The sequence below is a fragment of the Pelodiscus sinensis genome, chromosome 29 (assembly GCF_049634645.1).
Source record: "Pelodiscus sinensis isolate JC-2024 chromosome 29, ASM4963464v1, whole genome shotgun sequence".
Taxonomy (NCBI): Eukaryota; Metazoa; Chordata; order Testudines; family Trionychidae; genus Pelodiscus; species Pelodiscus sinensis.
Window position 1 is genome coordinate 8577864 of NC_134739.1, and position 13698 is coordinate 8591561.

Below are 13698 nucleotides of genomic sequence, written 5' to 3' on the forward strand. Positions count from 1 at the left end.
AATGCGCATTCCAACTGGCAGTGCACAGAGCATGTTATGTTTCCCCATAAAGATACAGCCCCTTGTAATAGGGAAGTTATGATATAATAAGCTATGCAATTAGCAGATGGCCTTGCAGACGCATCTCGATTATTGAAGTAGGGTTTTTGGGGCAAAGTAGTCGCTCAGATTCATTTCTTCTACCCCATAAAGACGCAGCAGCCCATAACTCTTAGATGCAGCCCTCATAAGCAATTATAAAGGTGGTGTTCCTTAACCAAAAGATACACAGTCACTAGAAAACAGTTTTAAGACAGATTTCCATTGATGCAAATGGATCTTCTGGGCAGAGGGAGGACCCCGGTGCATCCAATTCCTTCCGTCTACTGCACAAAGACCCTGCCGCCCGGGACTCTTACAGTCTCGTCAGATTCTGGAACCCCTCGTAGGTGAATGGAGGGAGGGCCGGAGAGCATGAGGCGCTTTGGGGCAGGCAAGCCAGGTGGTTGACTTCACACGCGCTGGCGTCCTGCTTGCTGTTGAAAAAGACGCTGTCAGGGGAGTAGATGGACGGATCCATGTCATAATAATTGTAGGGTCTCAGGAGAACGCTGACTCCGTTTCCCACCGTCACCGTGTTGGGAATATCTTCCGCATGTGGGATGTGAAGGAAACCGGTTGTGATCCAGGCTACCAAGTCCTGGGGAAGAGAGAAAGAACCACATAATTGGGTTATTTCAGGAAAACATCCTTTTGGGATTATATCCTGGGGCAGACCAGTGTCTGAGGACAGTACCTGGGCCAAAGTCTAGCAGTGTCGGGCTAGGACAGTGGCTTGGACAACGGAAACATTGTCCTGACTGTGACAGGGCATCTGCCCTGCACTGGCCCTCGAAGGGCAAAACCCAGCCCTGAGCGAGTACGGTTGCCAGATATTCAGTATTGACACAGACAGTCTGGAATTTTCACCTCCTGTCCGGTAAAAAAAATCCAGAAAATACCAGACACCTAAAATGTCCGATATTTTCTGATTTTTTTTCCTGGACAGGAGGTGAAAATCCCAGGTGCTTACCTGGTTCCGCAGGGGAGCTGTCTGGCCCGGAGCAGGAAGACAAGACAGCCACCAGCCGCCTGTTAGGGCCAAAAAGCCTCAAAGGCATTTCTGAAAGGGGTCATGCGGCTACAAATGTGGTCTCCCCCCCTTTCTTTTTTCTCAACAGAATTTTTTCCCCCGTGTTTTTTTTTGGGGGGGGGGAGGGAGGAATTGCAGGAAATCAATAAGGGAAGCTAAAGGACAGAACATAAACTCTATGGCCAGCAGAATTAGGGACAATCTGGAATTTTAAAAATAAATTAAGAACAAAAATAACCCTGACAATGGTATTGGTCCTACAAGGCCCCGGTGTTTTTGGCTAAGCCATCTGGCAACCCTATGAGCTAGGTCTGAGGCGGTTATTGCTAATTAGGGCCCAACTGGGGTCTATCTCAAGAAGGGCTCCTGGAGGGAGAGAAGACGACTCACTCTGGCAGGAGAGACCTGGCTGCCTGGGAAGCAGGAGGCTTCCTGGAGGTAGAGCCTTGTTGGGGAAAGCAGGAAGAGCAGGGGAAGCTCTGGCCAGTCAAGCTCCCAGACTACAGGGCCCGAAGCCAGACCCGAGTGCAGGAGGGCTGCAAAGACAGGGTAGGCCAAGGCAACAGGTTCGCACCCAGTGATGAGCGACCATTACAGACTGCAGTTTGCCCCTGAGGCAGGGGTTCAAACAGGGCTGGCTTTAGGAAGTGCGGGGCCCAATTCGAACCGTTTCGACAGGGCTCCGGCAGCCAGGATTTTTTGTTGACCAAACCACACACAAATTTTGGTTGAACCAAAAAAAAAAAGTCACAGCCCCTTTAAATTCCCAGCTACAAGGCAGAGTCCCGCTTTCCCACCAAACCCAGGGGCCGACTCACCTCTCCTGCGGCGCACAGACGCCGCTGCACTCCTGCGGGGCCAACGCCCCCTCCCGCAGCACTCCCAGCATGCCAGCACACTTCCGGATTTAGGGTGTGGGGCCCTCTTGCTTTAGGGCACGGGGCCCTTTTAGGCACGGGGCCCAATTCAGGGGAATCAGGCGAATCGGTCTAAAGCTGGCCCGGGGCTCGAGGAAGACTGGCCGTGGGTCACTGAGGCAAGGAGGGTCTACGGTAACTTGGTGTTCCCTGGGAGGAGAGGACCCTGGAGTACAGAGACTGATAAATCGCCCCCGGAAAGGGGTCGCAAGACATTGGTGCTGGCACTGCTGGAGGGCCGTGTCCTGAAGAGGAAACTGCAGTCCCACGAGTGACGTGGGTCCAGACTAACGGGGAAGCGAGGACACGCGGAGACCCCAGCCAGAGGGAGGCGTCCAGCGAGCAGACAAAAGCTAACCCCCAGGCTACCATGGAGGCACCATGGCAGTGAGCCTGCCCCGGGTCACTGACACTTTCCCCCTCTACCGATTTGTTGGAATTTCAGATTTTTTCAGACTGTCCCGACCAGCTCTGCTCCTTCGCTCCGCACAGCGACTCGGTTGCAGGGACCTCACGGGGGGCAAAGAACAAGCAGGTGGGGAGAGGAGGCAGTGAGCACAGTGAGTTATTTCTCTTTTCCTGAGGTTTTACCGTTGCCCTGGAGAAACCGAGTGTCCCTCTAGCAATGTCCGTCTGAACCCTGAGCAAAAGAATGGGGTTTCTCGGTGGGCTCAGGGCTGTAGCTAGCTCTGAGACTCAGCCCACGGTACTACAAGGCCCCAGTCAAATCCAACTCACCTCGTTTACGATGGTCTCATTGTTTATGAAGTCAGCAAAGGCCACCGTGGGTGTCCAGGGGTCGTTCTGGTTGTAGATGCTGCTACTTGTTGGTTCCTCCTCTTTTCGTTTGGTGACGGCCAGTTTGTACCTAATGAGGGGAAAGAGAGAAGGCAGCCACGCGATACAGGGGCTTTTCAAACCAGCTTGGGAGAAATATACCACTACAGGTTGAACCTCTCTTGTCCGGCACTCTTCAAGTGATCCCTCTCCTGTCACCCATTCCCAGACTCTGACAGGGGCTAGGGACACCATTCCTACCCATCCTGGCTAATAAGCATTGATGGACCTAACCTCCATGAGGGTTCTTTTTTGAACCCTGTTAAAGTCCTGGTCTTCACAACATCTTCTGGCAAGGAGTTCCACAGGTTAACTATGTGCTGCGTGAAGAAAAACTTCCTTTTGTTTGTTTTAAATTTGCTACCTATTCATTTCATTTGGTGACCCTTAGTGCTTACATTATGGGAACAAGTAAATAACTTTCCCTTGTTCACTTTTTCTACACCAGTCTTGATTTTATAGACCTCTATCCTATCCCCCCTTAGTTTCCTCTTTTCTAAGCTGAAAAGTCCCAGTCTTTTTAATCTCTCTTCATATAGGACCCAAACGCCTAACAATTTTTGTTGACCTTTTCTGAACCTTTTCCAATGCCAACGTATCTTTGAGATAAGATGAGCACATCTGTATGCAGTATTCAAGATGTGGGTGTTCCATGGATTTATATGGAAGCAATAAGATGTTCTCTTTCTTAGTCTCTATCCCTTTTTCAATTATTCCTAACATTCTATTTGCTTTTTTGACTGCCGCTGCACAGTGGCATGTTTTCAGAGAACTCTCCAGAATGACCCCAAGATCTCTCTCTCGTGTAGTTGTAGCTAAATTAGACCCCATCATTTTCTGTATAGCGTTGGGATTAATTTTTTCCCAATGTGAATTACTTGAAATTTAATGTTGATAAATGTAATTTGCCATTTTGTTGCCCAATTATCCCTTGGCATGATTTTAGTTGGCCGGATGTCCAGCATCTACATTTTTGTTAGTCTCTAAGGTGCTGGTTTTTAAGTTTTTTCACTTATCCTGGGTGTGGCCAAGTTTCCCAGGGTCCCATAAAGTTTGTTTACAGCCACCAGGCCTGGCTCTCAGTGTTCTGTTCTGTTTAGCTCTAATTTACCCCTAAATGCTTCTAAGAGCCCAGTAAGCAGGGGAAGTGTTGGTAAAGCTCCTAGACCAGTGGTCCCCAACCTTCTGAGGTTGTCGGGCACCAGGGGGCGTGGCCGTTCACCCGCCGGGCGCCAGGGGGCGGGGACACTTGCGCGCCCGGGGCCGGCGCCCCCACCCTCAAGTGCCACGCGCCCAGGGCCGGCGCTCCCCCCCGCCAAGCACCGTGCACCCGGGGCCGGGGCCGGCGCTCCCCCCCACAAGTGCCCGTGCGCCATGTGCCCGGGGGCCAGGCCAGCCCCGAGCACTTGGCGGGTGCATGCAAATGCCCCCGTGGGCGCCATGGCACCCGCGGGCACCGTGTTGGGGACCACGGTCCTAGACAATATTCACCTCTTGTAGTTTGGCAAATTCTCTGGTTCAGCATCGGTCAGATCCCGATGGTGCCAGACTAGAGAGGTTTAACCTGCCTCGGGATCATGCCACATTGACCGCACCTGTCTGGGAGGAGGGCGGCATGGGCTAGAGCAGGGGTAGCCAACCCTTCTTCAAAGAAAAAATTGCGGCTCCTGCATCCGTGGCTCGGCTCCTGTACCCGTGGCTCTACTTCGGTGCCCTGCTTTGACTTTTTTTCCTTTTCCGAGATCTGACGCTGTGGCCGACGGAAGCCTGCTTGGGCCACACGCAGCTCTGAAAGGGGCCCCATTTTTGTTTTTTTGCTTTTGCTCCACAACTTTTTCCCCTCAGCTCTTTGCCCTGTATCCACTATTTTGGCTCTTCGTCTGTAATGCGTTGGCCACCCCTGGGCTAGATAATGCAATGGGTCTTTTCCATCGCAGGCTTCTCTGACCCTAATGTGCACCTCACAAACCTATTGTCGCAAAATTCAGCCCACCTGGCAGGATCTAACTAAGACAAAGCCAGAGACTGCAACAGCCAGGAGTCAGTGAGGTACAGCAGAGAAGAGTGAGGGGGGATTTGAGAGCAGCCTTCAACTCCCTGAAGGGGGGTTCCAAAGAGGATGGAGAGAGGCTGTTCTCAGTGGTGACAGGTGACAGAACAAGGAGCAACGGTTTCAAGTTACAGTGCGGGAGGTCTAGGTTGGATATTAGGTAAAACTATTTCCCTAGGAGGGTGGGGAAGCACTGGGACAGGTTCCCTAGGGAGGGGGTGGAATCTCCATCCCTAGAGGTGTTTAAGTCTCGGCTTGACAAAGCCCTGGCTGGGTTGATTTCATTGGGATTGGTCCTGGTTTGGGCAGGGGGCTGGACTTGATGCCCTCCTGAAGTCTCTTCCAGCTCTAGGATTCTATCAGCAGAATGGGGGTGGGGGTGACCAGGACTGGAATGGTGGGTACGGACTGAGAAGCACTGGCTGATCTGTGGCCCAGGGCGAGGCAGGACTGCGAAACCAGAGGGTGCGTCAGTCCACAGTTCAGGAGCGTTGGGAGAAGTGGGGGGACAGTATGAAGCAGAGAATTCAAATCCAGGTTGCCACAGAGCCGTGGCTTTAAACTGCAAGGAGTCGGCAAACAGCTGACAGAGCCTAGCTCCCGCCGACTGGTAAGAGGGAATGTGACACCCTTTTATTATAGTTTTCAAGAGCTTTCTAGCGGTGCCTGAACCATGCAGCCCCTGGACCCCCACAAGTGCCTTATGCATCATCATGAGCTACATGGTATATTCTAGAGGAAAGCTGCCTACCTCTCCCAGCTGATGGATCGCTCCATGGGGCTGGCTTCCGGCATATGGTCCCCAGTGAAGCTAATGATCTGGATCCTGTAGCCGCGCTGGTGACCCCACTTGTTTTCACTGTTGGCTGCAAAGTAGACGTATCTGGGCATCTTGGAATGGAGCGGGAATGCAGCCTCGTCCTCTGTGTGCAGGACTCTTTTGGTGAGCCGAGGCCGGTGGATCTGGTGCTCCGGGCTCCAAGGTACCTGCACAGACTCGAAGGCCATGTCGTGGGCCACTAGCCTGTTTGCCGTCCCTAAAAAGCAAAGAAAAATGCCTCTGAGAAAACCCTTCCTGGACTTCCTCGGCAGCCCTGCATTCCACATGAACACCAAGGGGGTTGAATGCCCCACCGCATGTGCTAACCTGGAGGGTAAGCGTGTCCGTGCAGTGGCCATGTTCACACCCCACCTAGCCCATAGGGTCCTGTGCCCCCTGCAGAAAGCGGCAGCAGGGCCTGGGGGAGTGAGCCCCACTTCCGGCAGAGAACTCCCTCCCCAGCCCCCGCTGTCGTCAGCTCCCGCCAGATGAATCTCACAGCAGAAGGACCAAGGCAGGACCTGGGCACAGCTCAGGAAAGGCTCCGGCAGCTTCCATGGAGCGAGCCGCACATCACAAGGCAGGAACTCAAACCCGCTGGAGGTGAGGGCTAGGGGAGAGACCCGACGCCGATGGCAGAGCCCCAGCAACCCCAGTTGCTCAGTATGTGGACTCCTGGGCTCTGCATGGAATCCCAGGGCTGGCAGAGACCTCGGGAGTCATGGAGTCCAGTCCCCTGCCCAAAGCAGGATCAACCCCAACTCAATCCTCCCAGCCACGGCTTGGTCAAGCCGGGACTTAGAAACCTCTAGGGATGGAGATTCCACCCCTCCCAGTGCTTCCCCACCCTCCTAGAGAAAGCGTTTTCCCTAATATCCCACCTAGACCTCCCCCACCGCAACTTGAGCCCATTGCTCCTTGTTCTGCCATCCGCCACCACTGAGAACAGCCTCTCTCCATCCTCTTTGGAACCCCCCTTCAGGAAGTTGAAGGCTGCTCTCAAATCCCCCCTCACTCTTCTCTTCTGCAGACTAAACAAGCCCAAATCCCTCAGCCTCTCCTCGTAAGTCATGTGCTCCAGCCTCGTAATCATGTTTGTTGCCTTTCGCTGGGCTCTCCCCAATGGACCCACGTCCTTTCTGCAATGGGGGCCCCAGAACCGGATGCAATACTCCAGATGTGGCCACACTAGGGCCAACGAAAGTGGAATAATCACTTCCCTAGATCTGCTGGCAAGGCTCCTCCTACTGCAGCCCAATACGCCGTTAGCCTTCTTGGCTACAATTGCGCCCTGTTGACTCATATCCAGCTTCTCAGCCCCTGGAATCCCCAGGTCTTTTTCTGCTGCTTAGTCAGTTGGTCCCCAGCCTGTAACAGCACCTGGGAATCCTCCGTCCTAAGTGCAAGACTCTGCACCTGTTCTTGTTCAGATTTCTTTTGGCCCAATCTTCTAATTTGTCTAGGTCACTCTGGCCCCCCCGAAGTATCTACCTCTCCCCCTAGCTTAGCGTCACCCGCTGAGGTGCAATCCATCCCCTCATCCAGACGCTTCAGGGCTGGAAGATGAGAGGCAAGATTCTTCTGATTGCTAGAAACTGATCCTCTGTGGCGGGGGTTACGTTTGGTTGCTCCAATGCTGCTCTCTGCTGGCTGAATGGGACAGCCACAGGCCGTGGGGGCCGGTCCATGCCAGTCAGCCCTAGGTACATGAGCAGACCCCAGCCGGCGGTGTCCGTGGATGGATACCCGCCTTCCTCTCACGGCGTCAGGGGATGGTGGGTATTGGAATACAGGTGGCAGGGGAGGGATCTAAACAGCCCATCAATGTGGAAGGGTCTTGTAACAGGACGCAATGGGCGGAGCACCTTTTAAGCTCTCTCTCAGGTTGGCTTGTGCCACTGCACGGTTTTTCCTGCACGCTCCAGCTGGAACACAGAGGGGAGGATGATCCCGGGGCATGACCTCCCATTTCATCCAGAAGGGAAGGGGACACTGCTCTTTACAGTGACATCCACACACCCACCCCGGCTCACTCGTGGGTTGGCAACGTCTCCTGCAGCAGCTAGGACGGTGTTGCTCTGGCAGGCGGTCCTGTCGCTCTCCCAGCCCGCAGCCCTGTGAGCTGAGCACTTGAGCGGCTGCATGGGAGAGATCCGGTTGCTGCCCAGCTGATTAGCAGAGTGCCCACAGCCACCAGCGTGTGTTGCTACTGGTGGTGCACATCTGCACATGCCTGGGCGCGCAAAACAAAATTTATTCCACACACAGATGGAAAAAAAAATTAGAGGGAACACCCGCCCACAGTATCGATCCACATTCCATGGCATCTTTCAGTGTGGGTTTGGTACATCTGCTGCCCCGCGTCTGTTCAAAATGCCTCCTGGTGCCTAGAGCTGAAGAGGGGACCAGAGCGAGAGAAGGGAGGAGGATGGAGGAGCCATCTCGGCTACAAACAACCTCCCTCGCACGCACACTTGCCTCCTGACTTCTCTTTCTCAACACTGCTCTGGGGGTAGCCGAGTAGAGGAACAGGCAAACACAGCCCCACACATCAGCTGAAGCGGGTTCCACCCGTGGTAGCTCAGGATTCTGCACATAGATTTGTGTTCGTCTCTAAGGTGCCCCAGGACCATTCGTTACTTTTGACGGTACAGACTAACACCGCAACCCCTCGGAGACTTTTCACAATACAGTGGGAAACCACCGAGATTTTTGGAAACAGAGAGTTCTGAATTGCCAGACCCGGGAGGGCAAGGAAACCAAAGAGCCACAGCTGGGAGTTCAAGACCCGGGGTCTTATCCAAGCCGGCGCTTTTGGTCGCTTTCATCTTAAGGGATAAACAACATTTCCCTGCAGCCCTCCAGCCTCTCTGGCTCAGTCCCCCACACAGTTGGAAGTCCAGAGAGCTGAGAGCAGACAGCTCCACCGGGAAGCCCATGCACAAAGAGCAGGAATGAGAATGGGGCAACTCTGGGGTGTCCCCTTAATGGCTTAGAAACTAAAAAGAGAAATTTAAACTCAGTGGTTGTCTCTAGAGCTCTTCCCGGTTTATCGGGTTTGGTTTTAATGAACAGAGATGACTTAGCGTTAATTTCCCTCCGCTGTGGAACGACCCGTGTTCCCCAGCGTGGCTTGGATTCTCTTCCTCACCATAACCCGACTGAGGACGCCAGAGAGGGCACATCTAGGGAGGTGGCCGAGGAGGAGAAATAGACCTCCTCCCCCGGACTAACGGGTAAGGGAATGTCCCAAAGCCAAAGCTTCCATCCAGGGACTTGGTTGTCGGCCCTCCTGGAGCCGTACACTGACATCGCCTCCTGGACACTGATCTCCCCTGAAATCGGATGCCACTGATGGGCAAGACACCTGGCAGCTCTTTCCTAGACCAGAGGAAGGAAAAGTAGCACTTCACACATTGCTACAAGTTGAACCTCCCTGGTCCGGCACCCGAGTGGTCCTGTCCCAGGGAATTGGCCGGACCAGGGAGGTCAATACACTGGGATCTCCATGTTTCCTCCTGGCTGCTTGCTGCCACCTGGGGCTCTGCGCTTCCTCCCCTGCCCCTTCTCCCTGCAGCTCTGTGGCCACCCAGGGCTCTGCTTTTTCCCCACGGCTCTGCCGCCACCTGGGAGGGCTCCACGCTCTGCCCAGCAGCCCCCCTGCCACCAGGATCTTTCCTCAGCAGCCCCATGCAGCCTGGGACTCCTACGCTCCCCCTGCCTGAGTCTGGCAACGCTCCTGGCCCCACGGGGCCACCCCAACAATGCCGGACTCGGGAAATCTGGATTCGGGAGTCTCTCCCTGTAGAAACCCCATTTAGCAAATCTCAATTGATCCGGGGGCTACGGCACCAACAGGCGGGGGCCCAAAACAGGAAAGGAAAGTGCCGCCGAGACCTACCTCCAAGGTCCAGGTCCACTTTATAATGGATGGCGTGGGTGTGGATCGTCCCCAGCGTGTGAGCCCCGACCCGGTTGCCGTAGTCCAGGCCGTCGCCGTGGAGGAAGGACGAAGTCATGAACCCCGTGGCGTGGACCTTGGCCTCGATGGCCCCGTTCTGGTAGAAGAGAAAATCCCAAACGTAGTCGTAGTTGCCCAGGGTGGCAATGGAGCGAATGACCAGGGCGGAGCGGCTCAGCCCCCCGTAGTACAGCGAGTACAGGTTGGAGTAATGGCGCCGCAGCGGGGTCTCCGTGTTCTGCTCGAAGATGCAGACGGAGTTCTTGTGCGTTGCGGGCGTCCGGCTCTCTATTAAGTAGTGCGTGTCCAGGTAGGTGGCCGAGTAGGGGCAATCGACCCCCCGGACTAACGAGTAAGTGAATCTCCCGATGCCAAAGCTCCCATCCATGTACCTGGTGATCATCCCTGTGGGACTGTTGGACCCGTAGACTGATATGGCCTCCTGGACGCTGATCTCATAGACCAACCTCTGCCCCTGAAATCGGATGTCAAACAGACGCATCCCCGTGTTGACGTTCACCCCGAAGGCAAAGCTCCAGAGCTGGGAGGCGACGTGGTTGTTCCGCACGCTGTACCGGGGCCCCTGCGGCTCGTACTGCAGGGGGGACGGAGCCGCGGGGGTGGCTCGGGACTGCAAGGAAGAGAATCCCCCGTCGGGTGGGGCTTTCTTCACGGCCTCCGCTTTGATGCGGCCCTGCTGGAACTCGCTCTCCAGCTGTGCAAAGTCCGCATAGTACTGGCCGTTGTAGAACACTCGGTTCACCCTCCACTGGGAGGCATCCAGCCGGCTGTGATCGACCAGCACCTCCAGCCCCACCGGGTGCAGGAAGAAGCCGCTGACGTTGTGGAACAGAGCGAACCAGGTGCTGCGGTCTCCGGACCGGAACCCCCGCGGGGCTGAGGTTAGGGATGCAAAATTGGTCCCATCGTAGTTGAATACTCGGCTCAGGAAGGAAGGGGCCGCGGAGAACGCCTCCTTCTGCAGGAAGGTTCCAATCTGCTCGTACTCCTTACCCAGCACCGGCCGGCGGTGGTACGGCAGCTTCCTGCCGTATTTCTGCACCGTGACGTCCCGGTGAGCCGTCGGCCGGGGCAGGGGACCCACCACGTACTCCGTGATATTCGGATCTAATTGGTTTCCGAAGTACACCACCGCCAGCGCTTGCCGGGCCGGTCGGCTGCCCTTGTGATCCAAGAAGGCCAGCACCTCGGCCTTGGGGGGCAGCTGCACGTCGACGTAGTAAATGCAGTTATCAGAGGGGTTTGCATCATAGGCATCCACCAAGGGTACCCCAAGGTTGTCGTGAAGATACGTCACCACTTCCACCATTTCTTCTGGCGTCAGATCGGCGAAGACCAGGCTCTGGTCCCCGTGCTCTCCCCCCTGGCTGCTCGGGGGCTGGGACTTGCAGCTGGCTGGCTTCCCTCCTCGGGTCAGCAGCACCCCGAGTAGCGCGAATATTGTGGCGAGGGCCAGAACCAGGAGGATGACGACCGTTTTCAGGTTCATGTTGCTCCTGCCAGAGGAGACCGCGAGGCGTCGGAGGGGAAGGGAGCTCCCAGCTGCAGTCAGCCCGTGTCAGCACCAGCTGGACGGGTTAAGTACAGGAAACATGAGATGCGAAGGGGAGGTGGGAGGAGATCTGGACTGGGGGGGACTAGAAAGGGCAGCTCGTGGCTATCAGCCCGTCCAGCGTGCTGTGCCTGGCACCAGAACCCATGCACCAAAGAGCAGGCACCATGACTTGGGTGTTCAGACCAATTTCCAGAGGCTGCCTGGAACAGTTGTGATCCAGGCACTCCGCACGAGTGTGGGGAGGGTAAACCCCAATCTGCAAAAGGCTGGAGATATTCCCCCCTTTCCTCCCGGCTCCCCGACCTCGGGCTGGTCCTGGTGCTGCTCTCTCCGCGTGGCTGCTGGTGGATTTGCTCTCCCATCGCCCCGGGAAGCAGGGCGGTTGTAAGGTCGCCTCTGAAAAGGGTTTCATCTCGTCTGTGGGTCCCAGCGCTTGCTTGGGACACAGACTAGAAGCGTGGGGCCCAGCAAATGAGACAGAAGGAGCCAGGCACGGGGGGATTTGGATTTTAACGCACTCGCCTACCCAAGGGGAACGGGCAGTGACAACGGTGCAGTCCTCTAAGAGAGAGAAACCAGCTGTCGCCAGGGCCGGCAGTACTTTGTGCCAGGCAGGTGTCTACGCTCGGATTTGCACGGGGTTCCTACAGCTGCAGCACAGACACGGCCTCCATTTCCTCCCCCGCAAAGCCAGGGGTTCCCATCGCTGCGAGGCTCCCATGCAGAGAGCCCGCGTGGGCTAGCGGGGAGGCGGGCAAGCCAGCCCCTCGCAGCTGGCTGGTTTCACGCCACGAGGCAGCCCCACACAAACCAACCCCCAAATTGCGGCTAGCACCAGAATCCAGGGGGTGAGGACAGGGGGAGGAGATGGGGACCAGAGAGGCCAGGCCTTCGCACTCAGCTCCTCCTGCATGCTGTGGTCCTCCCAGAACAACACACTAGGGAAACTCCCGGTGCCGCAGGGCCAGCGACTGATCAATGTTCACAGCATGTTCGCTGAGGTTCCCCTGAAGAGCTGGGAGGCGATTGGGGGACAGGGGTGGGCACACAACCAGCTGGCACGAGTGGGGATTTCCCTGCCACCCCTTAGAATTTCAGAGTTCCCCTAACTTCTGAGGCTCCTTCCCTCTACCCATGCGTCCTTGCAGTGAGGGTTGGCTCCCAAGGTGACCGCTAGCAGAGGTTCCTGTATGGAGGGACGTACCCACCTGGAACAGCCAAAGGGATGTGGCGGCCCCAGCCAGCTCCTGTACAGGACCTTGGTCTCAGCACCCAGATCACAATGACTAATGAGCGCCAGCCTCATGCCCCTGCACAGCCATCAATTACACTCCCGTGAGACAGCTCCAGGTCTTTAGTAGCCTGAGTGCGGCCGGCAAGCAGGTGGGACTTGCTGCAAGGCCTAGGAAAGGCAGCACCAGGGTTAGCGCACTAGGGACCCCGAGTTTCACCCCGTGCTCCTCCTGGCTGCCTGGCCGCACACTGGTGACCGGAGTGGTACTGGCTGGGCAAGCTCAGAGAAAAGACATTTCTGAACTGCCTTGCTGCCTTTTCCCTGGCCTGCTGGGATTCCCGCAAGCTCCAGGGTAGCGTGCCTCCGCCGCACTCCTATTAAGTTAGTTTTCCTTGGTCTCCCCGACCCTCCTGAAAGGCCCAGGTGTCAGAAGGTGCTGGCTAGGCCGGGATTCGGTGCCCCTCGCTCTGCAGAGAGCAGAGAGCTGGGACGCACGAGCCCAGCGGCTTTAGCTGGAATCTCAGCTGCATTTCATGCCAGGAAACCAAGAGTCGGAGAGTTTCCATTCCTGTTGCCAGTCTTGCCTCACACACACACCCCTTCCCCCTACTCCTCCTCTTTCCTGCTGGGGGCAGGCCCCTTCCTCTACTTCTTCCACTGCAGCTTCCCCCGCCTTGGCCTTGGGCCTGTCTTCCTGCCCTGTGGAGAAACATTTCGCCCGTGCTGGTTCTGGCAGACAAGAGTGACTCCGGCAACGTCCCCCATCCTTGGGCCCCAGCAGCCTTCTCTGCCGCTGTGAAGCCAGGCTCCCCTCATTTCTGGCACCTCATTCAATGATTTCTGGCGCCGTGGCAGCTGGAGTCTAGCGCGGCGGCAAGGGCAGGCGCGTTGTGCCGATGGCTACCCCAGCGAGGCGCATCTTACGTTCCGTAGAACCCACCAGGATCACACCAAGCAACGCCAGCCCAGGGAGGAGACCATACAGGAGCAGCACAAACACAGCAGCCTTGAGACGAGCCCTGGCCAAGAGACGCAGCGACAGGACATCTGCGAGCGGTCTCAGGCCCGGCACGGGCTGCAGCATCGGCGCTTTCCTGAGGGTCACAGAGTGCTTGATGGGGAGTGGATCAATGCCACAGCCCCCTTGGACGCAGGGAGCTGCAAAGCGGCCTGAACGCAAAGGCCGGGGATT

The 13698-nt window shown here is 56.2% G+C and overlaps 1 protein-coding gene across 1 annotated transcript; it reads right to left on the reverse strand.

Annotated features, from left to right (window-relative positions):
* Nucleotides 1–15: 15 nt before the first annotated feature.
* LOC102464074 (amine oxidase [copper-containing] 3) lies at nucleotides 16–11281 on the reverse strand. The gene is made up of 4 exons (XM_006125695.4): nucleotides 9637–11281; nucleotides 5667–5952; nucleotides 2767–2896; nucleotides 16–679 (listed from the first exon to the last, which is right to left on the reverse strand). Exons 1-4 carry the CDS (start codon nucleotides 11204–11206, stop codon nucleotides 395–397), a joined length of 2271 nt encoding a protein of 756 aa, XP_006125757.2. The 5' UTR covers nucleotides 11207–11281; the 3' UTR covers nucleotides 16–394.
* Nucleotides 11282–13698: the final 2417 nt, after the last annotated feature.

What these genes read in the sequence shown, in the direction of transcription:
- LOC102464074 (XM_006125695.4), bottom strand. Translation starts at nt 11,206, where the DNA reads ATGAACCTGAAAACGGTCGTCATCCTCCTGGTTCTGGCCCTCGCCACA. An exon ending in AGTGGACCTGGACCTTGGAG is followed by an intron (nt 5,953 to 9,636) that starts GTAGGTCTCGGC and finishes TTTGCTTTTTAG; the next exon opens with GGACGGCAAACAGGCTAGTG. An exon ending in CGATCCATCAGCTGGGAGAG is followed by an intron (nt 2,897 to 5,666) that starts GTAGGCAGCTTT and finishes TCCCCTCATTAG; the next exon opens with GTACAAACTGGCCGTCACCA.